This window comes from Arvicola amphibius, chromosome 5, assembly GCF_903992535.2.
Source record: "Arvicola amphibius chromosome 5, mArvAmp1.2, whole genome shotgun sequence".
Lineage (NCBI taxonomy): Eukaryota > Metazoa > Chordata > Mammalia > Rodentia > Cricetidae > Arvicola > Arvicola amphibius.
Genome location: NC_052051.1, coordinates 107,687,643 through 107,714,304, shown reverse-complemented (window position 1 = coordinate 107,714,304; position 26,662 = coordinate 107,687,643). Strand labels below are relative to the sequence as shown.

General features: G+C 41.3%; 1 protein-coding gene across 1 annotated transcript in view; it reads right to left on the bottom strand.

The window, feature by feature from the left end:
• Positions 1–444: 444 nt before the first annotated feature.
• Positions 445–26,662, bottom strand: part of Pik3c3 (phosphatidylinositol 3-kinase catalytic subunit type 3) — a 74,224-nt gene continuing 48,006 nt past the window's right edge. Inside the window, exons 19-25 of the mRNA XM_038331808.1 lie at positions 26,321–26,385; positions 24,689–24,773; positions 23,636–23,710; positions 14,639–14,807; positions 12,163–12,253; positions 5,866–5,991; positions 445–868 (exon numbers count right to left, since the gene is read on the bottom strand). Of these exons, the coding sequence (XP_038187736.1) occupies positions 854–868; positions 5,866–5,991; positions 12,163–12,253; positions 14,639–14,807; positions 23,636–23,710; positions 24,689–24,773; positions 26,321–26,385 (626 nt within the window). The 3' untranslated portion in view covers positions 445–853. The remainder of the gene's footprint in view (positions 869–5,865; positions 5,992–12,162; positions 12,254–14,638; positions 14,808–23,635; positions 23,711–24,688; positions 24,774–26,320; positions 26,386–26,662) is intronic.

The window sequence follows — 26,662 nt, the reverse complement described above, 5'->3', positions numbered from 1 at the left end:
ACGTTTCTATCTATACAACGTTGAGTTTGCAAGGATTAGGGAGCTGATATAATTTATCTGAGAGTAAACTCCAAAATGCTGACTACAGGCAGAGCTCAGTATCAGATCATGCCCACTCAGTTACATGTTTGTAGTCTCCTGTGCAACAGCACACAAGAGGAGTCCATGAACTTCTCCATGCTGAAGCTATTTACCACGAAAGCTGGTCCTGTACAGATAAAACCTGACCAAAAAAATCACAATTATTCAACTGTAAAAAGAATGTATCATTATGTATAAAACTTGGAGAAAATGTAAAAGCAAAGAATTATGTAAATTATACAGAAACTAAGAAACAAAAATGGAGGCAGGGAGGAAAAGAGCAGGGAAAAGAGAAGTGAGAAACCATTTTCATAACTGAAAACCAGATCCACATGCATGAGAAGGAAAACAGGGCACTTCAGATTCAGGGGCTAAATGCTTTACTATTTCATAATTTTAAAACATATACATAATTCTCTTCTTATCTTTATACATTATAAGACAAATATACACAGTGATTTTTTAGCAGACCCAGAAGTCATTATGTAGCTGAGGATGGCTTCAAATTTGCAGCAAATCTTCCTGCCTCATCCTCTGTAGTTCTGGAATTACAGATGTGAGCTGCGATGGCCTGCTCAATACACAGTACCTTTAAACAAACTCTCTATGCCAAGATTTAAGCAGTGGCATCCAAGGAGACAAAACTTGGCCACGATGTAACTTCTGGAGACCGTCTCTTCCCTGTTCACTCCTCTGATGTCTTTAGCATGCACAGCAGCGGCTTCTCATATTTTCTTACTGAGCCAAGGATCAAGAAGGACCAAATCCACTTTCATTTTCTCCAGTACTATTAAAATTAAAAACAAACAAAAACAATTTAGTTCACTGTTTATGAGAAAAAATTAAACAATAATTAATAAAAGTGACTTAATCAATTTTCTAAATGTCCTGAATGAGGGTCAGGATGGAACTGTCCATGTATGGGATTCTGAAGGCTTGGAGAGAAATAGTTTATGTGAGAGAATGTCTGGTGAAGGAGTTGTTGATTCACTGTGAGCACAAGATTAAGACAACAAATTATTATGTGGGAGAGAGAAAAAAACAAATCCAACCAGCATTGGAAGGCAAACCCATCCTACATCACGCTCCCAATAGCATGCCTAGCTCTCAGTACCACGCTATTGAGACAACTGAATTCCTGCCATTTTTTCTCAGAATGCAAGTGCATTCTGTCTTGGTTGGAAAACCAAACCTAACGCAGTCCTGAAAGAACAAAGCCAGCACACAGCTGAGTCCAAGATGGACGCATCCAGTACCATCCATACCCATCATGCCTTTAGTGCCTAAGAACTGCATCTCCCAGGAAGTGACAGAGAAGTCTTCCTGTCAGGTGTTACAGTGTGCAGATGCTTGTGTGACTGCGGCACTGCTAGCATTCGGCCTAGATTCAATGTGATACAACTTAGAGGACGAGTCTGAGTAAGAACATGGTAAAGTGCTTATTTTATGCTAATGAAAGAAATAACTTGCATTTTCAGAAGCAATATAAGTATTTTCATTAAGGGTTCTATCAGAGAAATGAACTCTGAAGTATGGTCCCGATACACACAGAACAACATACATTATCTGGATAGGTGGCAAGAACCAGGGTGGGCTCTACGGGTAATTAAGCAGATGGTTAGGACCAAACAGTGGAACTAACTCCAACTCAAGAGTCCTCTAACCAACAGGAAGCACGCTCCCAGCACAGCGAAGGCTGAGATCAGGGTGATACTCTGGAGAGGGACTGTCGTGAAACCTACAAGGTTTTTATCAAAGCTTTCACATGAAAAATATTGAAAAGGCTGGTAAAAGGCAAACTGTAAAAAACCCATACTGACATGCTAACAGTCTAAGATCCTGAAAGCACTTCTGAAATCAAATTCCCATGCATGTTTACGTATGTTTTTATGTGTGTGTGAGAAAAATCCCGTAACTGAACAGATGGTCTCAAATGATTTTTTAAAACACTTCAAACGTGTTTGTCGATTAAAAAAAAAAAAGAAAAGAAAAAAAGATTAGGAATACTAAATATGAGAGCTGGTTCCAAACGTTTCTCTCCCTATGGCCCTGAAGAAGCATTTTAAGAAGGACCTAAGTGATCCCACACCTGAGGCTCTGGAAACATGCAGAAGACGGAAGGTTCTAAGAGCCAGAGGATCAGGGAGTTGCTTTGAGATTGTGTTTCCTAGAAATATCAGAAGCCATACCCATAAAGTTTCACCAACATGACTGCCCGAACATGAGCTGAACAAGATGGCACCAATGAACATGACAGCCTCGACAGGGAAAAGCCTACCAGGCCTCAGCCTACACAAAGAACCATATTCAATGGAGAGACGCTGGGAAATCTCCAGGGAAGGGCCTGCAAACTGGCTGTCCACCACCAAATGGTCAGCTCTGAAAAATACATACAACTAACACTATACAGACTCAGCAGGTTGTGTTTAGTAATGTATGTATATACAATATATACCATAACAGTTAATGAAAAAAGAGGCCATGAATTCCAAGGAGAGTGGGGGGGGGGGGGTATGGGACAGTTTGGTGGGAGGAAAAGGAAGAGGTAAATGTAATACTATAATCTCAAAAATAAAATTAAAAGAGCTTAAGGTGGTACAAGTCTGGGGAAGAAAACGGTGAGTAGAAGCTGGTCTCAGTTGAGGAGGCAAACAGGGATGGACAGACTTTCCCCTGGGATCACATGGGAAGTGTTTAAAAAACTTTTGAATACAGGTAAATGGAATCTGTATGACAGAAAATTAATATTCAGGGCATTTTAGCTGGCACCCATCGGGCAGGCAGGGGCTGCCATCATGATAATAAAGCAGATGGAAGACCTCAATGCCTCGGCCATGTAGCAAGTGACTGGCAGCCGAGCGGCAGGGCTGACTACACTCAGCAGAACAGCATGAGCCAGAGACGCTCAGGATGGCTTTGCCCAATAGGCCAATTAGTGCTGTTCCACATTCATAGAACTTATTTCTGATTAACTATTCCAGGAAGCTCCTTTATGTGTGACACATGTTTTGGTAGCTTTTGAGCAGTTTAAAATTTTTTAATTTATTTTTATTTTATTTTATTCTTGAGACAGAGTCTCTATGTGGTGCTGGCTGTCCTGGTATAGTCAGATATACAGACTAAGTGGCTTTGCATTCACAAAGACCTACTTGTTTCTGCCTCCCAAGTGCCTGAATTAAAGGCATGCAAATTCATGTCAAACAGATTATTTTTACTTTTGATGGCCAGAAAATTAGGGGGGAAAGATGAAAATATTTCTTTTTTATTTACAAGTAAGTAAGTAAGTAATAATAAAGATAACCCTATTCATAACAAACTCTACTCATAATAAAGGCTGACAAAGTGAATCTTGAGTGCATAGCCACAAAAACCCTTTAGTGACAGGTATAGACCTGGACCACGGTACCAATTGGCCTCAATTTTCCAGACAGTGAACGTATGTCACAGCCAAGACAACCACGTGAGGTAATGCAGTGAGCTGACATGGGTGCTGGCACAGGCAGGTGTCTAGTAGGTGGTGCTGCCTCCCTTATTACTGTTTCTCAGCAGTTATGACTGCTGTCTGTTTATTCCTCATATAAGCCAAATGCATTAGGAACATATGTGGGACACAGGCTGTCACATGACGAGTAGACCTTTTGGTATGTTATTTAAACACTGCTTAGGGAATCATCTGGCTCTTCAGAAAAATTCTAAATAAAAAAATGGGATTTTAGTGAAGAATTTCATTGGTAGCAGAACCCAGTATTTTGTTTTGTTCCATGAGAAATTGTACACTGCTATTCTTCTAGCCTAGTGCTGAAGAAAGGACTACATAATGGTTCTCTGAACAGCACCTACTCTTTTCTTTTAAAGATATTTTGTATCTAGAAAAGAAAAGAAGGTAGGCCGATAACTCGTGTTCCAAACAGATGGGCTATTATACACAAAGAGGCAAGACAGTGGGAACTACACCTAAGGAGTCTGCACTGGGTATCCCGAAGGACGCCAGTGTCGTGGCTTAGGATGTGGCTAGTTAAGAACAGCCACAGCTACATGACTTCACACTTTATGGGAAACGTGAATAATACAGTCAGCAGAACTGGGTTCTACTGGCCAATATATAGACAAGGAAACTTCAAAATCACAGACCACGAGGAAAGAGTACGGACTCTGGAGGGACCACTATGCCAAGTCACACAGTAAAATCAAAACACAACAGAAAAATCTCTGCTACTTATTGCAAGAGGAACCGCAAGGCCTCCACAGTACAGTTACCGCGATTCCCACTTCTATACTCAGCTGAAGAACAAAGGACACCGAATAGTCACAGAAGAAAATAATAAACTCATAAAGGGCTTTTGTGGAAATGTTTATTACTTAGGATATTTACTGATGTGCTCAAAAATTAGTGTATATTTTATTTTCTACTTATTTGTTCAAAGAACTCAACGTGGTAGCACATGTCTAGGTCTAAGATACAATAATACTAATAATGCTCGCACAGGTGATTTTCTCTTCTGGATGGACAACAGTTGACATTGGCCCTTCTACCTAAGCTGGCTTCATCCGAGAATTTTGTTAAGACCAACATGCAAAGTTCATCAAGTTCATTGTCTGATGGACTCAAGTTCAGGAAATAATCAAGTATTTATATTATTACATTTGATACTGCTGCTGATGCTTAAAAGCAAAAACAGCAACTTTCAAACAACTGGAACAAAATAGATGTTATTATCAGATCACTGCCGGCTTTTCCCCTGCACCAGGTATCCTGAATATGTGCATAAATCTAACACAGAAGAGAACATACGCAATCTTCACATACGCCAGGACATATCTGGCCAGAAAATTTAGAATAAATGTAAGAATGAATAGAAACAGACTTAAATACAGAGGAAAGTTTAAAAAAAAACCACCAAACTGTTAGCTGAGTAGTGGTAGTGCACACCTTTAACCCCAGCATTTGGGAGGCAGAAACAGGAGAATCTCTGTGAGTTTGAGTTGAGGCCAGCCTGGTCTACAGAGTGAGTTCCAGGACAGCCAGCCAGAGTTGTTACACAGAGAAACCCTGTCTCTAAAACAAATAAACAAACAAACAAAAAACAACAAAAAAGGCAAAAACCCCAAAAGTTGTTACTATTCAAGATATTATCAAACCAGGAAAACCTACATTAAAACACTCTTCAGGAAGCGACAGGAACAGAAAGGGCTTGGTGACATACTAGATACTGCAGGATGGATCTGCACAAAGACCTTGAACTTGAGAGCCAAGAACAGAGATTCAGTGAAGTAAGAAAAACTTCACAAGAGAAGGCGCCTGCCTGCCTTTGTTGACAGCCATTTTCATAATCATCTTCATTATGAAATTCATACAAGGAACATTTCAAATCTGAAGGCCATCATTCAGGGCTGCCATGCAGATAGATACTGCTAACATGAATACTGATCTGTTTCGGTGATGGGTGTAGACTGCTTTCCCTGGATTCTAGACTCCTTTCCTTATACTGCAGCATTTACCAAAACCCCACAGTGTCTAAGTCCACATGCCAAGCCTCGGAGTCTCAAAGGGGAGCTGTAACAGACTACATGGGACAAAGACTTGGTGAAGGGGTCTACAATGCTCCTCTATGTAGGAATAATATCATCTCAAGATGTTCCCTTCACCCACTGCTAAGATGCCATTAAGGCTTGATACAGAAACACAACCAGGAAGGATAATGATGTCAGCCAGCAAGGAGCATCTCTGATGATTCCTTAGTACCTGGCAAGGGTGAGACGGGCACACAGCCCTTGGGAACTTACCTGGGCAAACTTATGGATCTGCTCCACCACCGCAGCAAACAGCGCATGGACGCTCTCGTCAATCAGACTCTGCATGTAATGCACAGCCTCCTCATCTGAAAGGTCCAAACGGAACTTATCCTGAACCTAGAGGGAACCGCAGACAACATCAACCTGTGAATGGAACAAGTCAGGAAATATGCTCTACAGTGACAGGATCAAACTGACAGACATTATCAAGATGCCAAGAGTTATGCCAATAAAGAGCTCTGAATGTATCTGTATCACTTCCAATTACAGACATTGGCTTCCTTCTAAGGACGGAAATGCCATTACTTTAGCTCCAAATGCACTTTATACTTGAGCCTTTCAGCTCAAGAGTTACTGAGTGACAGAAATAGACAAAACAAGGTGAGATCATATTAACAACTCCTGACCCACCCATACCTTGATGGTCATAGTTCACAAGAACGTTCTGTACCAGATATGATGCATTTTCTTTAGTAAGGCTTACATGCAAGTGGTCAATTATTACTATTTCCTGATGTGTGCGAAACCACCAGTCATTGCCCTCTACCTTCCTCAGAGTCTGCTAATTCATCACGCTGAAGCCTCTTCTCTTCAGCCTACATAACTTCCGTACACTGGCACGACACTCAACTTGCTATTGTGGCTGTGTAAGTTGGCACTTTGCCTGAGGGGCCACACTTCCAGCTCAGCTTTCCCGGGGATCCATGGAACATGCATCATCTCAATATGCTTCCCCTCACTGCCTTTGTGTTCACTGGCTTCGTATCACATTTATCTATTAACAGAGACATCAACACACGCATTCTGGATGGTACGGTAGGTTCTGTTGTGCTGATGTAAAGATTTATCCTAGTAGGTAGGCAGCTAAATGGACTGCGGTTCCATCAAACACTAAGCACTGTTGACCACTTGGCTCAATTTTACTTACTTATATTTACAATCTGGAATTGCCTTGAAGCAAAAAGCCATAAGCTCAAAGTTTTATCCCCTGCTATTTGCCTCTCAGAGTTACACAGGCACGCTGCTTATGTATGCTGCTGGAAACGCAGTACCACTTATTCATACCCTGCCTTACAAGTGCCACCTGCACTCTTGGTCACTGTTGTGAAACAGGGTACTCTAACACTCAGTACAGGCATCAGAACATCTAAAGACATCCAAACAGTCGGAGTAGTTCCCCATTTGGGGAATGCCCAAATTGCCTGAGCTTGAAGATCCACTTGCAATTTTGTGCCAAAGTAGCCCCGTTTCAACTGCTATATTGTCAAGAAACAAAAAAGGTCTCTTTAAGGGTCACTTAGCCAGCAACAACATTCTCACAGTGGGTAATCATATTTTGAGGTGTCTACATTACCACAACCAGATGCTCAAATGATCTAAAAGCATAAATGAGCCAAAACAGGCTCAGTTATATGCCGCATGGACACCCCAGTCACCAAAGGGCCACATATCCTGGTGACACTAACATTGGAAAGTCCTAGCCTTCAGACACAACAGTCTCAGGCAGGGAAAGCATAGGAGATAGTTTCACTTGAAGTCTCTGCTTGTTTCTGACCTATGCACTCACACCCTCATTGTAATGCACTTGGCAGCCTAGTGCCTTCATTTGCATGTAATACACACACACCCCTTTCCAAGCGAAGCACCCAGCAACAGCAAACCGTTCTACACCTCCCAGCCTATACAAACTCCCATCTCTGAACGACGGTATAATAATTTTCCCTGTTCCCGTTAACAATCCAATTTCATTTTCTATTTACAAAGAAAATTTATTAAATGTGAATTTAATAAAATAAAGTCCATAGATTGGCCTAAAGTTTCTGCACCATTCAACGATTATACAGCCTAAGTTGACTATATTCAATCATATATATACATCTTAACAATTCTTAAGTTCGCAGGATAATTCCTCCAATAAAGCCCTGAAACACATTTTTTTACTATGAAGCATAGTGGTTTTGTTTAAATTGGGTATTTTTTTAAGTTAAGCAATTTTGAGAGTTCAATTTTACACAAGTTAACAGAGAAAGACATGTGAATAAAAATAATTTAGTGCTCAGTATCTCTCATATAGAAACAGCTTTCAATTAAATAAAATGTAGACTTTCCCCATTAAATTCTTCCCATTGAGAAAGCTAGATTAAGTTGGATGTGACTCTGGGAGATGAAGGCAGAAGAACTATGACTTGAAGGCTAGCCTCCACTACAGAGAATCCTATCTCAAAATTAAACAACAAAGAAGAGAGACTGTTTTCCCGTAGCAGCTTCTTCATAATATCATCATAGAAATAATGACAACAAAGGACCAAATCTGATCCATCCAGACGAAAGGAAAAGTTCTGACTTATCATTTTCTTCTGGAGATCATTTATTTGTGCTGTATTAAAATACAAAACCAAAATTCCTTAGTGTAAAATAGAAGAGGATTTAAAAGAGTAACTTTAAAAAACAGAGGAAAACCAAATTCCCCACCCACGCATGGCTATAGGGGACCCACCACTGGACACTGTAAACAAGGCATGCAGCTGCAGATGAAGCAAACCAGAGTCTCATGTCTCTACATGAGAAACCATGCCGTCTACAGGCTGATCTAACAAGCACATGGGCAATCCAGCAGGAATCATGGGCAATTTAATTTTACAGGTTACCTAAAATACAGTCAACTATTTATAATACATATAATTTCTTTGTTTTAAAGTTTAGTAGGAAATCAATTTAAAGAAAGAATGTCTCCATTAAACTCTCCAATAGAAAAGAGTGCCTTAAATTACTGAATAAACTTGGCATCAAAGTTTAGAGGTTTCCTTTTAATTACTGAAACAAAGGGAACAGGAACGACAAGGCCCTGGCTGTTAAGTGGTCATGTTTATATGTGGATCCATTAAACATTTTTACTCTAGTGCCCTCCCCCACCAACCCTCTGAAGATAGCTATACATTTTAACAAGCCAGGCAGATTGGAAATTCCTAGATCACCTTTTCAACTCGCCATCCCTAGCCACAAAGCTAGGGACTGTTAGGGAGCATGCATTCTGTTCCGGGGGCTGTACTCGTCCATAGCCAGAGGTCTTATGTCTTGCTGCAGGTTCACAAAATGTCTCCTCCAAATTGTCTCATAAAGTTTCTATCTTTCCCAGTGGGGCCGTTTTTGGCTACAGCTAAAGTCACCAAGGTCACTGCCAACTCTCAAGATGCCACCCCGACTCCCTTCCCTCACCTTTATCATCCACCATTACCTAACCAGTTGGAACTTTTATTCATTCACTTTGTTCCACTTTCCGTCTGTCCCTCTTACTAGTCTCTGTGCACAGGGAAATGGATTCTACTGACATCTATCCTGCAAACACCAGGAGGCACGACTTCACAGACGAGCGGCAGCTCAGACACTGCAGGGAATGGGGAGGTGAACAGGAAAGCAGCTTCCCATGTGTATGTGTGCTCATCTGCTTATTGATTACTTAGCACTGTGTGCTGTGTGTGTGTGTGTGTGTGTGTGTGTGTGGAAGTCAGAAGATAACTTTCAGGGAACAATTTCTGCCCTCTACCATATAGGTTTCGGAATCAAATTCAGGTCAACTGTCTTGGCAATGAGAACCTTTACCTACTGAACTATCTTGCCAACCCAAAAGTGTTTATTTTCATATGATTTCGGTACTTTACACATGCATTTTAATATTTATAAAAACACATATTATACTTACATAATAAGCTAATGGGATCGATTTGCTCAGGGCTGGATTATTTAATTCACTAAGCTCTGGTCATATTAACAACAAAAATTAATCTTATCAAAATGTAGTTTTATTGATTAAACTATCTAACATCTTCGTTCTGGGTTTAAAAGAATTATGACAGTTTTTTTTTTTTTTTTTTTTTTTTTTTTTTTTTGGTTTTTCGAGACAGGGTTTCTCTGCAGCTTTTTTAGAGCCTGTCCTGGAACTAGCTCTTGTAGACCAGGCTGGCCTCAAACTCACAGAGATCCGCCTGCCTCTGCCTCCCGAGTGCTGGGATTAAAGGCGTGCGCCACCACGGCCCGGCTGAATTATGACAGTTTTGAGTGAACTTATTATATAACCGAGCTCTGCTCGACACTCTGACCAACTCTACAAGGCAACCTCTCATGTGCACAGCTGGCGATGGCACACTAGCTCCTGACCTGCAGGGAGGGCATATTCCCCAGCACAAGCTTCAAGGTGGTGGCCTCCGAGCATATCCCCCGTCACACACAATTATCTGTCACATATAATGTTTATATAGCAGAAAGGTACACACCTTTATCTGTAACAGGAATATTTTGCTAACATTAGAGTTCTCCTTCAGAAAGTGAAGACCCAATGGAAGAGGGGGAACTCTGTTTATTTCATGGAGTCTGATGAAGGTGTAGAACAGCCTAAGGAAACATAACTAAACCTATTTTATGTTCCCTGTTCTAGGCAGCATTCTTGTCTGCCAGTTTTTGCCAGGCTTTATGAACTTAGGGTCTTGGGATTTACCTTAGATAAAGATCAGCGAATTCTTGAAGGCCCGTGCCAGAGACCTTCTTATTGCTGCTGTGGGATTAAAGGCCAAGGCCCATGTTTAGGGGTTGAGCCTGCTAACAGCAATTCAGATTTTAGGACAATTTCGTGTTCAAACAGATGAATTTGAGGTAACAAAATTGTTACGTGCAAGAAATCATTTCCCAAAGAATTATAAAGCTTGTTACTTTATGAAGCCAAACACAGGAAATGCTAGGGCCCATCAGGCAATCCGACCTGCACTGCTGTGAACAAACAGCCTCATACACACTCGTGTGTTGTCCAGTCAGCAACACGATGAAGTAAAAGTGGCAACCATTATTACCTCACCAAAGTACAAAGTCTACTTCTTTGGAAAGAAGTAATTCAACTAATATGAGACAAATTTCAATCAACTACAACACAAATTTCAAGCACTGTTATGACAGTGCTAAGTCTATATTTAGCTGGATACTTCACATTTTGATAAAGGATCAGAAAGTAAAGACATCTGTTATGAAATACAGTTTCAAAAAATATGGCAAAATGCCCTTTAAAGTTCTATGTAACTGAAATAAAGTGGTAGGAATTACTAGTCTAAAAAGGTATCTAACAAATTTGCTTTCTGGATCATTTTTCACAAAGGAATTGCTTTGTACTTTGAAACAGTGCTTTAAGGACAGCTGGTAAGAGAGTCATGTGACTTCCTGAAATAGGCAGTGGTGCAACAGAGGATGCATGAAGACAAGAACTGGCCAAAGAAACCAGTGCCTATGGCATGGCTTACTAGGCAGATACCACTGTCTGTGACACAGCTTAGCAGGCAAAGAGAATACTGTCTACACCCAGCATAAATGGCTAAAGAAAACACAGGCTATGGCATGGCTTACTAGGCAGATACCACTGTCTTGAAGACTAAAGAAAATACCTCCACTCAGATACTTCTCCTAGCCTGCTAAACCTGAGGAAAGAACTGGTCTCTTTCCTGTATAATCACTGCTGAACTTAATTTCCCAAAGGCTGCTGAGCTAGACATAGATCTGCTGGTGTGAAGTCACCAGTTTTAAAGCCGGGGCAGCTCTATCTTGGAAAATGCTACTGTCTTTCAGAGATTTTATACTTCTACAAGTTAAAAGCGCTTCACAATCTTCTCTGAGGATGAATACCGATCTGCATCATTATCTTTTACCTTCGGATACATAAATCTTTCTTCCATCTGCTCTCATCAGAAGCAGCTCCGAGGAGTAGATTAAAAGGAACTATCCAAACCCACTGCCTTTTCTCCCATTCCTGCTCAGCTGACTGACTGCTTGCATGTAGCAACTTCCACTAGTTATCTCTATAGGCTGCTTAGAAAGAAAACAAATGGCAGTACTCTACAGTGACATAGCAATATCCAAAACAGAGGGGACAGAAGGGAAGACGACAGAGGAGACATCTAAATGATATGTGAGCCATAGCACGGTCCACCTGCGACCAAGTCAGGCATCTTGTTGGCAATGTTGGGAGTTACCCATCTGAGGATGAAGAGCAGTTCTCAGTGAGCTAGCTGTCTCTCTAGACTCATGCTATGGGTACAGAGATGAGGACAGATGGAACTGAACAGTTGTGCCAGAGAAGACTTGAGACTGCTGTGTCTGAAACATGAATAAAAGAACACATAGGACTCTTCCTTAGATTCTGTTAATAAGCTACGGGCTGGAATAAAGAGAGGGCATGCATTGTTAAAGTCTTTACCCATTTTTACTATGAAATGCAGATTGCATTATATACAAAAAGAAGCACAAAACTACCTTTTTTACAGTTTTATCTGGTTCAAGAGCAATATCTGGGATGTTTGCATCAACCATCAAGGAGAACAAGTTCAAAATCAGATTTGAATACCTATAAGAACAAGAGAGAAAATGAAACCAGTGAGTGAGAATTTTAGGTTTCTTTGCCTTATCAAGAACACTTCCAAAAGTGTTGGCAACTGCAGTCGTGTGGATTCCTACTAATCCCAAGGAAGAGACAGTACACACAACAGTCACAGTTCCTGGAGCTACAGCTCGACCCTTAAGGAAGACACAGTGTGAGTACACACACAACAGTCACTGCACTTCCTGGAGCTACGGTTGGACTCCATGGAGTTGCTCCTGAGTGACTCATGGGATAATATTACTTCCCTTCCACTTATTTAGCCACAGCTAAATGACAACCTAGTTAGTCATAAGAAAGCATATGCTTGTCATTTAAAAAGACATATCTTCAATGTTACAGAACTCTAGTTGAAATGACAGTGTATTCCTCTTTGTTCTTATTTATAAAAATATTTTCTGAAAAAGGGTAATGTCATTATTAGATGGAAATTCTAAAAGTTAATATTCCATGGTATGAGACCCAGAAATTGTAATATGAAGACCCCAGCTTTTCCCTCAGACATCGTGTGTATTTAAATGGAGACTGCTCGTTCGTTTCCCAGCAGCCCAGACCCAAATAATCACATAGAAACTTTATTAATTACAACAGCGCTTGGCCAATAGCTTAGGCATATTCCTAGCTAGCTCTTATATCTTAAATTAAGCTACTTCTATTTATCTATGTATCACCACGAGGCTGTGGCCTATCGGTAAGGTTCTTGTGATCTCTCCTTCAGCAGCTGCATGGCATTTCCCCAACTCCACCTACACTCTCTATATATCTCTGTTCAGATTTTCTGCTTGGCTTTACTTTGTGAAGCCAAAACAGCTTTATTCATCAACCAATAAAGCAACACTTATACAGGACACCCCACATCAATATTCACTCATATTGGCTATTCAGTCACTCTGTGATGTTGTTTGCAGTAAGGAATGAAAACCTCAACTCGACATTAATAATTTGCTTCTATTTTCTCACTCTACCTTCTACTGTAGAAGGAAAGAGAAGCCATGAGCCACTGGACACAGACGCTGGGAACTTTAGGTGGTAAGCCACAGCCACGTAGCAATATACAGATTAACAGAAATGGGTTAAATTAATATATAAGAGTCAGCCAATAAGAAGCTAGAGCTAATGGGCCAAACAGTGACTTAATTAATACAGTTTCTGTGTGATTATTTCAGGGCTAAGCGGCCGGGAACCAACAAGTGGCCTCCTTACAACAATCTATCAATGTTCCACCAGCAGTTCATAAAACACGCTGTTTCCCTTCTGCTTTCAGTGAGACAGACATCCTTGGGCACGACTCCAGCTATCAATCTGCAACCTCTTGCCTGGCCCCTTCCCCAGGGCCCCCTGGCACAGCACTAATCACCTAAGGACCTCTCCTCTTCAAAGTCGACAGAACCTCCCAGGAGTGCCAGTCTGTGGACAAAACCGTACAGATGGCCCTGTGTGGGTTAGACACAGTTGAAACATCTACCAAAATCCTACAGCTAACATTGTTCTGAATTACAAAGCACTAAAGGCTATAGCAGGGTCCAAAGCAGGGAAGTCTATTCTCAATGCTCTTACTGTATTAGATTAGTATTAGCTGCTCTAGTAAACAGAATAAGGAGAAATAAATACTTACAAATCAAAAACACAACTGCTGCTCTTTGTACATGGCATATTAACCTGGTGAGGTTACAGCACAGACCCTGTAGGTTGGCCAAACCACCTTGACCCACCCTGGGATGGACTGCAGGCATACCTTACGCTAAGATTTCTGATGGACTCGGAAATTTTCTTTTGCATAGTTAGGTGGATAATACTTAAGAAGCCAGTGATCCTGTCACTTCTGATTGTCAGAACTTTGTTCATATTCAAGTACATGACTTTTTCTTTTTCCTGGTAACTTAAGTCATCCAGTCTTTTTAATCAAACCATGATGAAAGAAGCACAGAGTGACATTGGAGAAGACAAAGTAAAATAAACCTTGTTCAAAGTAGAATGATTCACTGAAGAGACAAAAAAATGAAACCTGTCAATTATCTTGAACAGCATCCAAAACTGAGGTGGAGAAAGCATTAGAGGAAAACGGCTGACTAAGAGTGGACCTGAGGCAGGGCTGCTACGCTGCTTGCCACCACCTCCAGGGAGAAAGGACGGGTAAAACGCCTCCTGGTAGCCTCGTCTCACAAATGCCAGCTTCTCAACTGGTAGGTTACAGATGGGATAATTAGTAGGAAAGCAAGGTATCCTTGGATGCTGGGTTTATCACTATATGTAGCAAATATTGAGAAATGCCGTTATGTCTTTCAGAGAAAGGTTGGGCAGTAAACACATTTCTACAACTCATCCTAGTGTTCTGAGACACAAAGTCCTCACCTTCGCAGGTGGAGAAAGGCAGTGTAACACTGCTTTCGGAACTCTTGGTACTGCTCACTCTGCGTGCCACCCATTCCTTCCACCATCTCTTTATTCAGCTTCATTGGAGGAGGAAGAGGCTTTGGATCTCGGCCCAAGATATACCCAAAATCTATGTGGAAGAGTTTGCCTGGATGTGAACAAGAAACTTGGTCATTTCCACAAGCGTCTTTACAAACGAGGAAGGAAATACTTTATTCAATTTGCAAAAGTGCCCTCTGAAAAAGATTAATTCATTAAATTATTCTATACCTTCAAACATGCCCTTCAGAATACAATGTAGTTCAATTCTTGGAAATGAAAAAAAAGCAAGCCTAAAACCATCCCAATTAATATTAATTTAAAATTTTTATCTTGTATACAGAATTGCAGAATCAAGGAGCAAACATCTGGCCAACTCAGAGAGGAATCAGTTTCGGCATCAGCAGAGAATCTCTTGTTCCTTAAGCCAAATGAACTGCTCTTTATGAGGCAGACAGCCACTTCTTTGATCTTAGTACTCCTAAAATGAAATCCCGACTGTTACGAAATTATGACTTTCAAAAAAAAATCCTTCAAATTTATATATATATATATATATATATATATATATATATATATATATGTATGTGTGTATATATATATATATATATATATATATATATATATATATATATGGACAAGCTGTAGACAGGGAATCCGAACACTGCATTTATGTCTAACAAGAGCATTCCGGAGGCAGAGACAGGTAGATCTCTTTGAGTTCATGGTCAGCTAGTTCCAGGACAGGCTCCAAAGCTAGAGAAACCCTGTCTTGGGCGGGGAGAGGGGGAGGGGGAGAGAAATAAAAGCTAAATAAATTCCTCTCTAGGGCAACCTAACTGTCCTGTTTCACATGGAAATTTATAATCCACCTTATTTTTCCCATCAAGGGTACCAGCCTTGAGGGCTGAATTTACCATTCATGAGCACAAGCAACACTGTGCCAATCAATTTTCCACACACTGACTCCTGGTTAAGATGTTGGCTATGCCTTCCTGTTCACTGCTATTCCTGAGTGCTAGCAGTCACTGTGTCCCCGGGCGACATGCGTCAGTGACTGGCACAGAGACTATACTGGAAGAGGTGGGGCCCAATAGGGAGCATAATCAACCAAAGCACTAAAGAAATTCCCATCTCCATGCAATGTTGCAGAGACCCATCCTAGTGTCACTGTGTAAATCATAATAATGATTACCTGAGATGCAGAATCAAATGAGAATATTGTAACACGGTACCTGGCACACAGTAAATGCTCCAAAAGCCAGTTGCCATTCTCTCTCTCTCTCTCTCTCTCTCTTTCTCTCTCTCTCTCTCACACACACACACACACACACACACACACACACACACACACACACACACACACGGCATAAGGTCAAAAAAACCAACCAAACAAAAACCATTAAGGGGGGATGATTAACGTCTTAACGTCTTAACTGGTTCTAAGGGGGAAACAATTAAAAATATAACATTTATTCAAAATTAAGTTGTTTACCATCCAATAATCAGGTCTCCTAACGTAGTTAATAAGTATTTATTTTAAATACTTAAATAACATGTAAAAATTAAAACTCTGTTTCTCAAAAATAAATCTTGAGGCTGGCAAGACAATCAGCAGGAACAGGCGCCTGCTGACAGGCTGGTGATTTGAGTTCATCCCAGGGCCCATCCAGAGGAAGGGGAGAGCAGGCTCTAGCAATCTGTTCGCTGACCTCCACATGCAGCCCACCCAAATAACTAACTAACTAAATACACAAGCAAACAAATGACAGTAAAATGTTAATAACGACCGCTTTGAAGATGTCTGAGCATCCAGAATTCACTGTACCTGAGACTCACTGATGACAGGAATTGGTACAATTCAACAGAGAAGCCACCTACTTTTCCACAACTTTTAGACATCTTTATCAGAAGAAGGAACTAAATGGTTAAGTTGGACATTTTCAGGGGAGGGAACGTGTGCTCAACAGCTTAGCTGCAAACACCAAGTCTGGGAAATGGATCTGCCAGCACAGGCAGCAGGCCATGGGCGAATGGATGTTTATCCTAACTGCCTAAAGACTCACAGTGAAACAGCTGCACATAAAAGTCAGCTTCTCTTCTATTCGGTCACTACCCTAACCTTTTCTAAATAAAGAAGTGGTTAAATCATGTAGGAACTGGGCTTGTTTCTTATGGCTACTTCTGGTGTGGATGGTGCAACTGAAACAAAGACAAGGAGCTACAGACTGAGACCTCCGATCATCATCAGCGAAGGGGCACACTCTGCATCAGCTCTCGGGGCTCCTGAAGCCTACAGAAGAGCACACGTTCCCTAAGCAATCACTACCACACTAAAGACCACACTAAAACATGCCCACTCACCTTTCTCCCCTACTCAACCTATAATGAGCCAGTAGGAGTCATTAGAAGTCATACTCTATTGTTACTATCCCGAATCCAGGCAGTTCCTAGCACCAGGAAGTCTCCATGTGTCTGCTCTGCATCTATTAAGCCAAGGACCTTCATTCTAGCTACAGCCCAGACAACGTGTAACGTGCTGAAACAGGGGACGTTCTTCTAGTGGCTGGAGAGCAAGTAGGAAGTTTTAACTTCCTTCTTCCCTTTCTTGATCTTGTTTTAAACAGACAACAGAGGGCATCTGAATGCCATGGCAGAGCTTACTACTTTGGCATCCTTTCATTTCTGAGTTCATTTTTTTTTCTTTTTTTCCGGACAGCATAGCCATTCTAAATGTTTCCAGCTAATGATAATGACAGAATGGCTGGCTATCCAGATGCTTCTTCAATTGTGATGCTGATTACATCTCTGCAAACACTCCATGAAATGAAAATATGGGACATAAAATAAATTAATGCACTGAACCCAAACTTCCAAACCCCACGCCATGGCAACCACAGAATGCTATAGAGGGCCAGCTCTTTATTCCCAGGGTCACACAGATGGCCGGGAGCTGTGGCCCCTCATTTCTGCCCACGAGGCAATCACACAAATAAACATTCAAAATGAAGATTTTAATGACTGTATCACTAACATACAGTCAGAGACAATCTGCACTTCTAAATCATTCGGTGGCATCCAGAACAGATGGTGGGTCTATAGTTCACGTGGCATATACCTAAGCATCTTCACAGGGGCACGACAGTCCAAATTCACACCCAAACCTCATACTGTGAATGGTATGTAGTTTTAATGCTATATGCATTGACACATAAATGTCATCAGATTAAATTTTACTAGTTTATAGTATTTATTAAATCAATAAATCCGTTTTCATTTTATAGTTATGAAAACCTATTCATATAGGAAGTCATTATCAGGTTTGTGTTGTATATCATTGCCTTTGTTAAAGTTTCTATTGCTGTGAAGAGACAGGATGACCACAGCAACTCTTATAAAGGAAAACATTTAATTGAGGCTGGCTTACAATTTCAGACGTTTAGTTCATTATTATCATGGCAAGAACCATGGCTGTATGCAAGCAGATATGGTGCTGGAGAAGGAGCTAAGAGTTTACATCTTGATCCACAGGCAGCAGGAGATGCTGTAGGACATTAGGTGTGGCTTAAGTAGATAGGTGTTGTAGAATATTATTTTAAGATGTGTTAACATTTGTTTACAGTGTTGTATTTTTTATGTTGCATTTGTTTAACTCTGTTGTGTTACTTTGCCTGTCTAAAATACTCGATGGTCAATTCAGGCAAGCCTGGCAGGCAGAGAAAATAAATAGAAGGAGAAATCAGAGAGCAAGAGAGATCAAGGAGTGAGAAAAGAAAGGGTCAGCCACCTAGTCAGTCACAAAGTTAGAGTGAAAGTACCATTACAGAAGAAAAGGGAAAGCCCAGAGGCAAAAGGTAGACGGGATAATTTAAAATAAGAAATGCTGGCTAGAAACAGGCCAAGCTAAGGCCAGGCATTTATAAGAAAGAATAAGACCCCATGTGTGATTTATTTTGGAGCTATGTGGTGGGCCCCCTAAAGAGCCAAAAAAGCCAAGGGGTAATTAATCGTAACAAAAACAAACAACAACATATAGAACCTCAAAGCCTGCCCCAACAGTGACACACTTCCTCCAACAAGGCCACACCTCCTAACAGTGCCACTCCCTATGGGCCAGGCAATCAAACACTTGAATCTATGGGGCCACGCCTATTCAAACCACCACAACCATGGGGCCTTCATTCCACTTGAGAGCCAAACTCTTGCTAAAGCATCATTCAAAAAGCAGCAGCTAAAAGGAACTGTTAAATATATTAGACGTTTTCTTATCTCTAAAACTAGGAGTCCAACTAACTGTATGAGCCAAAACAGACATCCTTATCTCAGTCAGTCGGTAGTTCACCCTCGAGGGAAGAGCACAGTGTTGACGGAGCCATCATCCCTGGACCACGCCACATCCGTCAGCCTCACACAATAAGCAGAACAAGGGTTCTAGCCTTACTGTGTCCACGAAAGGAGACAGACGGTGTAAGTAGCATCGGAACTTTACTTTAGAGATAGATGCCTTCACTGTTAAGTCATTTTTTTCCTCAGAATTTCTAGCAAAGTTAATTACACACAAAACTATAAAGCATAATAAGGAAGTTAAGGACAGGAGATATTCTGAAAAACTGTCCCTTTAGGTCAGCAGTGACCAATGTTAAACTGAGCTTTGTCAGAAGCCCCGAAGCAGGTCACTCTGAAGATCTAAGACAGACAGACAAAGACACTATTGGATTCAGGAGTGGGTGGGCTGTTTTAGGACCTACAAGTCCGTTCCCTTTTAACCAAAAATGCTAGCATCCAGGGTTCATTTTTATGTTAGTATCATAAGCAACACATACCTCCCCTCAAATCTCCAGAAATAAAAATAAAAAATAATTCTTTTTTTTATTAAAAGAGTTATGATAAATTCAAGCTTCATTTCATTTGATTCCTGTGGTGGTGTAATGAGAATCCCCCCATAAGCTCATGTTTGAATGTTTGGTCCCCAGTTACTGGAACTGTTTGGGAATGACTAGGAGGTGCGGTCTTGCTGAAAGAGGAATGTTTTGAAGTTCAAAAGCTCATGCCAGCCCCAGTCTCTATACATGCTGCCTGCAGATCAGGATATAAGCTCTTACTTAGCTCCAGTGTCAGGCCAGTTTGCTTGCCTGCCTGCCACCACACCCCTGCCAAATGGTCACAGACTAACCCTCTGAAACTAACACGAGCTCCAAATTAAATGTTTTCATTTATAAAAGTGGCTTGGGTCATGGTGTTTTACCACAGCAATAGACCAGTAACTAAAACAAGTTCTCTATGACCCATGGCCGACTAAGCTATGGTTTCATCCTCAGACGACAACCCTGAATAACAAAAATCCCCTTTTCAATCTCATGCCAGTTTAAATCTGTACCTTCCTGCTTTCTCCAGGCTGGCCTAACAATTCAGTAACAAGTAAAACATCAAATTCCTTAAAAAAGAAAAACCTCATTAACTGACTAACAGGCCTTCTGATAAAAGCCTTCAATTTTATGATGGATATACAGTGCCCTCTGCTGTTCGACTAAGGAAATACCCAATAAGCTAAAGGTACTCAAAAAAAGAAATGAAAAATTAGAGAAATCTGTAATTGAAAGTCATGCTTACGTTTCAGAACACTACCTTTAAACACACTTCTAATTATCCATATTTACAGAAACACCTTATTTCACACGTGCCCCGAGTCCCTCGCTGGTCCTTTCCCAGTTCGTCTATATTCCCTGGGACACCAGAGAGCTGAATCTGAAGCCTTACACCCCACCTCAGGGCCTTCACAGAGATAATAGGACACCTCTGCCTACTCTGCAGAGCCGCCACCATCAAAGCAATGAGAACAGAGCAGACAGGCATTCCGTATCAGCTGTTGAGATATGGCAGCTACATAAGAGAATCCGAAGTTCTCGACTTCTAATACTGTCTAAGACTCATGTTTATGGCGTTTTAAAAATAAAAGAATGGAAAAAATACTTCCTGCAGTGAACCAACAGTCAGAACTCACTTTGTTGAGGCTCAGCTATCACACTATATATAACATAACTTGAAACTGCCTTGAAACATTACCATATGTCCCCTCAACTGAGAATTTTGAAAAAATTTCTCCGGTATTTTTTTTTTAAATATTATTTAAATAAATTTCTTTAATGTTTTTAGACAGGCTCTCACTGTGAGCAGGCTGGCCTGGAACTTACTCTACATCAGACAGGCTAGCCTTGCCTTATAGTGATGGATTGCCTGCCTCAGTCTTCCCAGTGCTAGGAGTTTCCACACCCAGCTAGACTTATGCTTGCCTATATGTATTGTTTAATTAATGAAGCTCCCCGGTAAAGTAAAGAAGACTTATATACTTACTGTAAGATATAACTAAATGAATTAGGGGCAGATGAATTTAAACAAACAAACAAACAACCCTAGTTGGTTTGTGCACACGCATTTAATCTCAGCACTTGGGAGGGAGAGGCAAGAGGACCTCTATGAGTTCGAGGTCAACTTGGTCTACAAGAGCTAGTTCCAGAGAAAGCTCCAATGCCAAATCCGGTCTTGAAACCCACAGCCCCACCCCCCAGAAGAAACAGAAAAAAACAAAACAACAAAAAAACAAAATACCTTGCTTTTGAGAAAGAAAGAATGTTCTTCATGCACGAACATTTAATGGAAGTTTGTTATCTAAAGGGAAACTTGAAGCGCCCTCTGGTGGAAACTAATGCAAGCTTACAACTAAAAATTCAGTCTGATTTCTACAACACTAGGTGGAAAAAATGCTATTCTATTTCATTTCAAGGTTTTTTTTTTTTTAATTTTTCTTTGAGTTTTCTTCTAGGAGTTTCATGTCTTTTCAAAAATTCTCTTTCATACAGTACATTTCGATCATATTCTTTTCTCTCCCTTCTTTAGCTTCCTACCCACCTAACTTCTTGTTTCTCTCACCTCTGCAAAAAAAGGAAAAAAAAGGAAAAGAAAAAAACCAACAATAACAAAAAATGAAAATCAAGAGATAAGAAAGAAAGAAAGGAAGAAAGGAAGAAAGAAAGAAAGAAAGAAAGAAAGAAAGAAAGAAAGAAAGAAAGAAAATCAGTAAAACAAAACAAACCAAAGGAGACATAAACCCCAGAGAGACAAGCAGCATGAGCTGCGGTGTTGGTAAGGCAGCTACTTTGCAGTGTGGATGGCTGCAGACCAGCTCAAGCCAGGAGTGGTGGGAACCACTGTAGTTCTGGAAGGAGCTAAAGAAGAGACACAAGAGAACGTCTTCAAAATGAGAATGGTCTAAAAAATGTCATGAGAATTTATAAATATCTTTTGCTAACGTGTTAAAGTAACCCAAAACCTCTGTGCCTACCAAAGAGTCCTTTGGTCTTGGCTACTTCAGAGTGGTCAAAACGGGAACACGGCATCTCATACACAAATTCAATCAAATAAATTTCACATACGATAATTCAAAATGAATATAGAAATTCTATTACAGTATGTGAGTTAACAGGGTTAGAATATTAGCAAGTGGTCAGATGGCACTCAACTATTCCATTAAATTCTGGATACCATGAGAGAAATGCAAAAACACAGAAAACCATCTGCATATGAGAAAAATGGCTTTAATCAGTAATTTGAAAACCTAGTTTCTCCAGAAAGCTACAGACACTTGAATTATTTGTTCAGAGAAAGGACTACACAGAAGAGCAGAGATGATTAGCTCCCCATTACTCCAACCCCACCTTCCTGTTCCCTTAGCAAAGCGCTGCCTGCAGCTCTAGAGGCACAGGGCACCGTGTTAAATGACAGACAAGGCTCCTGCTCGCACAGGCCCTGCACCCTGACTGGGCGATGATTGATGAGCAGTCAGTAAGAGCCCGGCTCTAGCAGGTTCTTAAAAAATACCTGCTGGAGTAAATAAACACCGGCAGTCAGCATAAAGAAGACCGAACAAAGCAATGAGTACAGAGTGCCATGCTGATACCCAAAACAGGATTGCTAAGAGCATCCTAATTCATCTCAGACAATAGCCAAAGTCTGCCCTGCAAAGATCCGAGCAAAGAACATTCCAGAAAGGGGAAACAGGAGTGATGTGACATGCAGACAGAAGACGAGCTTGGGAGACTTTATGTTGGTGGCTTCAAGGAGGGACACTGAAAATGCAGAACTGGCATGTCACTGATGGGTCCCGGAGCTGAGAAGAGACTCACAAACAAGGGTGACGGGTGAGGGTGAGATGAGGCCAAGAAAGACATGGGCTCCAGGGAAAAAGAAAACCAGGAGACAGCTGCTAAACCGAGGAAAGCTACGGGTGAGGAGAAGGAACAACATGTCTAGGCATGCTCAGGGAGAGAGTGGAGCCCACACACATCGCTCTCCACATAGGCATGGCATGCAGGATGGGGCTGGAGGCTTCACTCACTGGCTCCCTGCTAACGTGTACCCCTCTTAAGGGACTTAAGAAGAATCTAGAGCCACTAAGATGGCTCAACAGCTAAAGGAACTTTCCACATGGGCCCATGACTTCAGCTAGATCTCCTGCACCAACATGGTGGGCAGAGAGAACTGGTTTCTGACAGCTGTCCTCTGACATCCATACATACACCAGGGCACACGTGCAACCACATACATATATAGAAATGAAGAAATGCATTAAAAATTTGATTTTTTATTCATGTTACATACCAACCACAGTTCCTCCTCCTACTCCCCCCTGCTATTATTTTGTTAATAAGTTGATTCTAGGATAAAGGAAAAATCACCACATACAAAATGCATTTTCTTTTCTCTTTCTCTCCCTCTTTTTTGTTTTCTGTTTTTTGAGACAGGGTTTCTGGCTGTCCTGGAACTCACTATGTACACTAGGCTGGCCTCAAACTTACAGAAATCGTCTGCCTCTGCCTCCTGAGTGCTGGGATTAAAGGTGTATGACTTAAAATGTGTCTTCTAATGGTTCTGATTTGTTACCTGTTTTTGTTAACAGAAGGTTATCCAGGTGCCGATCGCCAACTCCAAGAATGTACGTAATCACACAGTAGCCAGCTGGAAGACAGCAGAAGTTGGGAAAGACAAAGTCAGCAGGCAGGTCACACACTCCGACCCTAAGAGTAATCTGCACTTCTTTAGTTTATATGTGGTTTTAGCGTCTCCAATTTCCCCACTGACTAAGAAAGCTGTGGCTCCCTGGCCCTGGCTTTGTTAGTTATTATCCTGAACACTAGAGAAATTAGTATTTGCAACAGCCAATCTTGAAGAATTTTTGTCAAATCATCAGGTTTTTGTTTTGTTTGTCTCAGAAGCTAAATTAAGCTTTGTGAACTTTGAAGTATTCATTTAGCAGTCTCATTTGAAACAGATATGCTAAAGGTGACTAAGTAAATACATATAAGGTAAACTGTCTATATCTATATCTATCTATCTATCTATATATATATATGATATGTATGTATATATATAATAATCTTTAACTAGTCTATTTACCCAACACTCCAGCACCGCTATCATCTTTTTACTCCCTCCTTGAAATGAGGATGAGCTCTTACGACGATAAGCTGAATGGTGACTGGCACAGATGACAGGAAATGACAACATGGCCTAGCTTCCTTCCAGGAGCAGACAACTTCAGAGGCCATGAGAGTCGCTCTCCAAACACAACTGTTAGTTCTGCTCAGCGTCAATAAAAATAATTATTTCTCACTGAGTTGTTCCCCATACTTTACTTAATGATAATGACCCAAAACATGGAGACTTCAGTGGGAATTACAAAGCTCCACAATGGCCAAGTGGCAGAATGAGAGGGGGAAGTCTTAACATATGACGATTAATAGCGCCCATACTTTGTCACCTCCAGCATTTCAAAATTCTAAGCATTTCTTTTACCACCTTATACCTTTTACTTGTTTTCTTACAAGACATTTCGATCATAGCATGCTGTAATTATGAACCAATACAGCATCATCAGTATGGCTGGCTTTTCTTCATTCGTGCATCTTTGAAAACCCTGCAGCCTGAAACACCTACCACAGCTTTTGACATAAGTGTCCATGACCTCGGCACTGATGCCATTTGGTCCAGTCTCGCTCGGAGCATACTTCCTAAAAAAGTTCTGAAAAGGAAGTGAACGCAAGTTACAAACTGAGCACCTTGAACATGTTAGGCGTTAAAAATACATCGCCAAGCATCTCGTGTAACACGGAGTCAGAGGGCAGTCTGAGGCTGTGGAAACAGCAATGGCAGCGTCCGGTAGACCAAGCTGCTGCAAGAGCCTCGAGACCTTTGGGTTACTTCCCGCACATGAACAGGTGGGCCCGCCTTTCACAGTGGGAGCCTGAAACACAAAGTGGAAATTCCACAGCACACTAAAGCCACAGGCTTCTCGTTACACCTCATGAACCTGACGAAGGATCTGGATCTGGAGTCTATGAGGGATTCCTACACACTGATCATCTCATACAAAACACAAACAAGAACACGGCGATGTGAAGGAGCTCTTCATAGGAGTAAGGAGCCCTCCACAGGAGGACTAAGGGGCCCTCCACAGGAGGACTGGGGAGCCTCCACAGGAGGACTAAGGAGCATGTCGGAGGAGGACTACAGAGCACTCCACAGGAGGACCATGGAGCAGGTGGAAGGAGGACTATGGAATACTCAACAGAAGGAGGAGGATTAAGGAGTACTTCACAGCAGGACAAGCAGGTAAATTTTCAAATGCTCAACCTTGCATTCAAGCCAGAATACGCAAAGGAAAGCTACACTGAGGTTCCGAAAGCTAAAATCTCATCATGGGGGTGTGCCAGGCCTTCCTAATGGGTGCTACTGTGTAAGCCGGGGTGGAGACAGAAAAGGTGAAAATAACTCTTAAATTCAGTTGAATCTGAAATTAGAAAAGGCACATGGCTGCTAAGCGGTCTACACACAGCAGCCATGGATCGAATCATCAGAGGAAATCTGCACGTGAGAAGCCTGTCAAAGGCAGCATACATAATCTACTCCTTTATCAACAGGTGACATGAACACCCCTGGACAATCTGATGGCTGAGGGAGCCACAGCCAAACAAGGCACACTCCTGTGCCGTGACTAGTGCTTGTAAAAGAGCTCACAACAGGATCAGATGGAAAAATGGCACAAAATGATATTGAAGCTACCTCTTCTAAAGGGATAAAATAAGTGTAACTTCTTGCAAGACTAAGATAGTTGGGGTGGAGGGAGAGAAAAAAGAAAGAAGAAAAAAATTCCCCCAAATTAAAATTTTGCCATGATATGGGCACAACCATAGAAATGATATTTAAGGTAAAATTTTGGTATAGACCTGCTTTAAGAACAAAAACTGGAAATAACTAAAAATGTTCATCAATTAATGGCTAAATAAATTAGAGTATTCCCATGTTTTGGATCAGAATGCAGCTCTAAGCTTTAGTTTGTATGGTTTATAGTGGGGGTGGTGAGCTTTATTTTATCTGTTTATAGATACTGAGCCCCAGTTAGGTGCCACACACAGTTTAAAAACTTGAGCACTGAAATGACTAACAATGTAGCCTTCAACTACCAAGACTTCTTACTTCTGTAGAGAACAAAGATGCAGAAAACAAGAGTAGAAAAGGAGACTAACAGAGTCCTTCAGCATCAGCTGTATTTCATATGGATGTCATTACCTGAATGCTTCCCTCTGTGTCAAGTACTTCAGCAACAGGAACTGACTGGATGAACTGCATGAAGCCTACATGGAAAGAGACACATAGCAGTAAACACACTCCCGGCCCACCAGGAAGACCTGGGACACTGCAATAAGCATCACACTGGGTACCTCAGGCTCCCATCCATCAGGAAGGTCTGACACACCGTGTTCATTCCATATGGGTTGGTTAACCAGAGGAAGCTAAGGCTCTGTTGGGCACAGCTTCCCACTTAGTGGACATTCTATTCTGTTCCCAGAGCAAGGACGGTGGACACCATGCTAACTTTATGCTGGTCACAGAACTACTGGGCAACTTCTT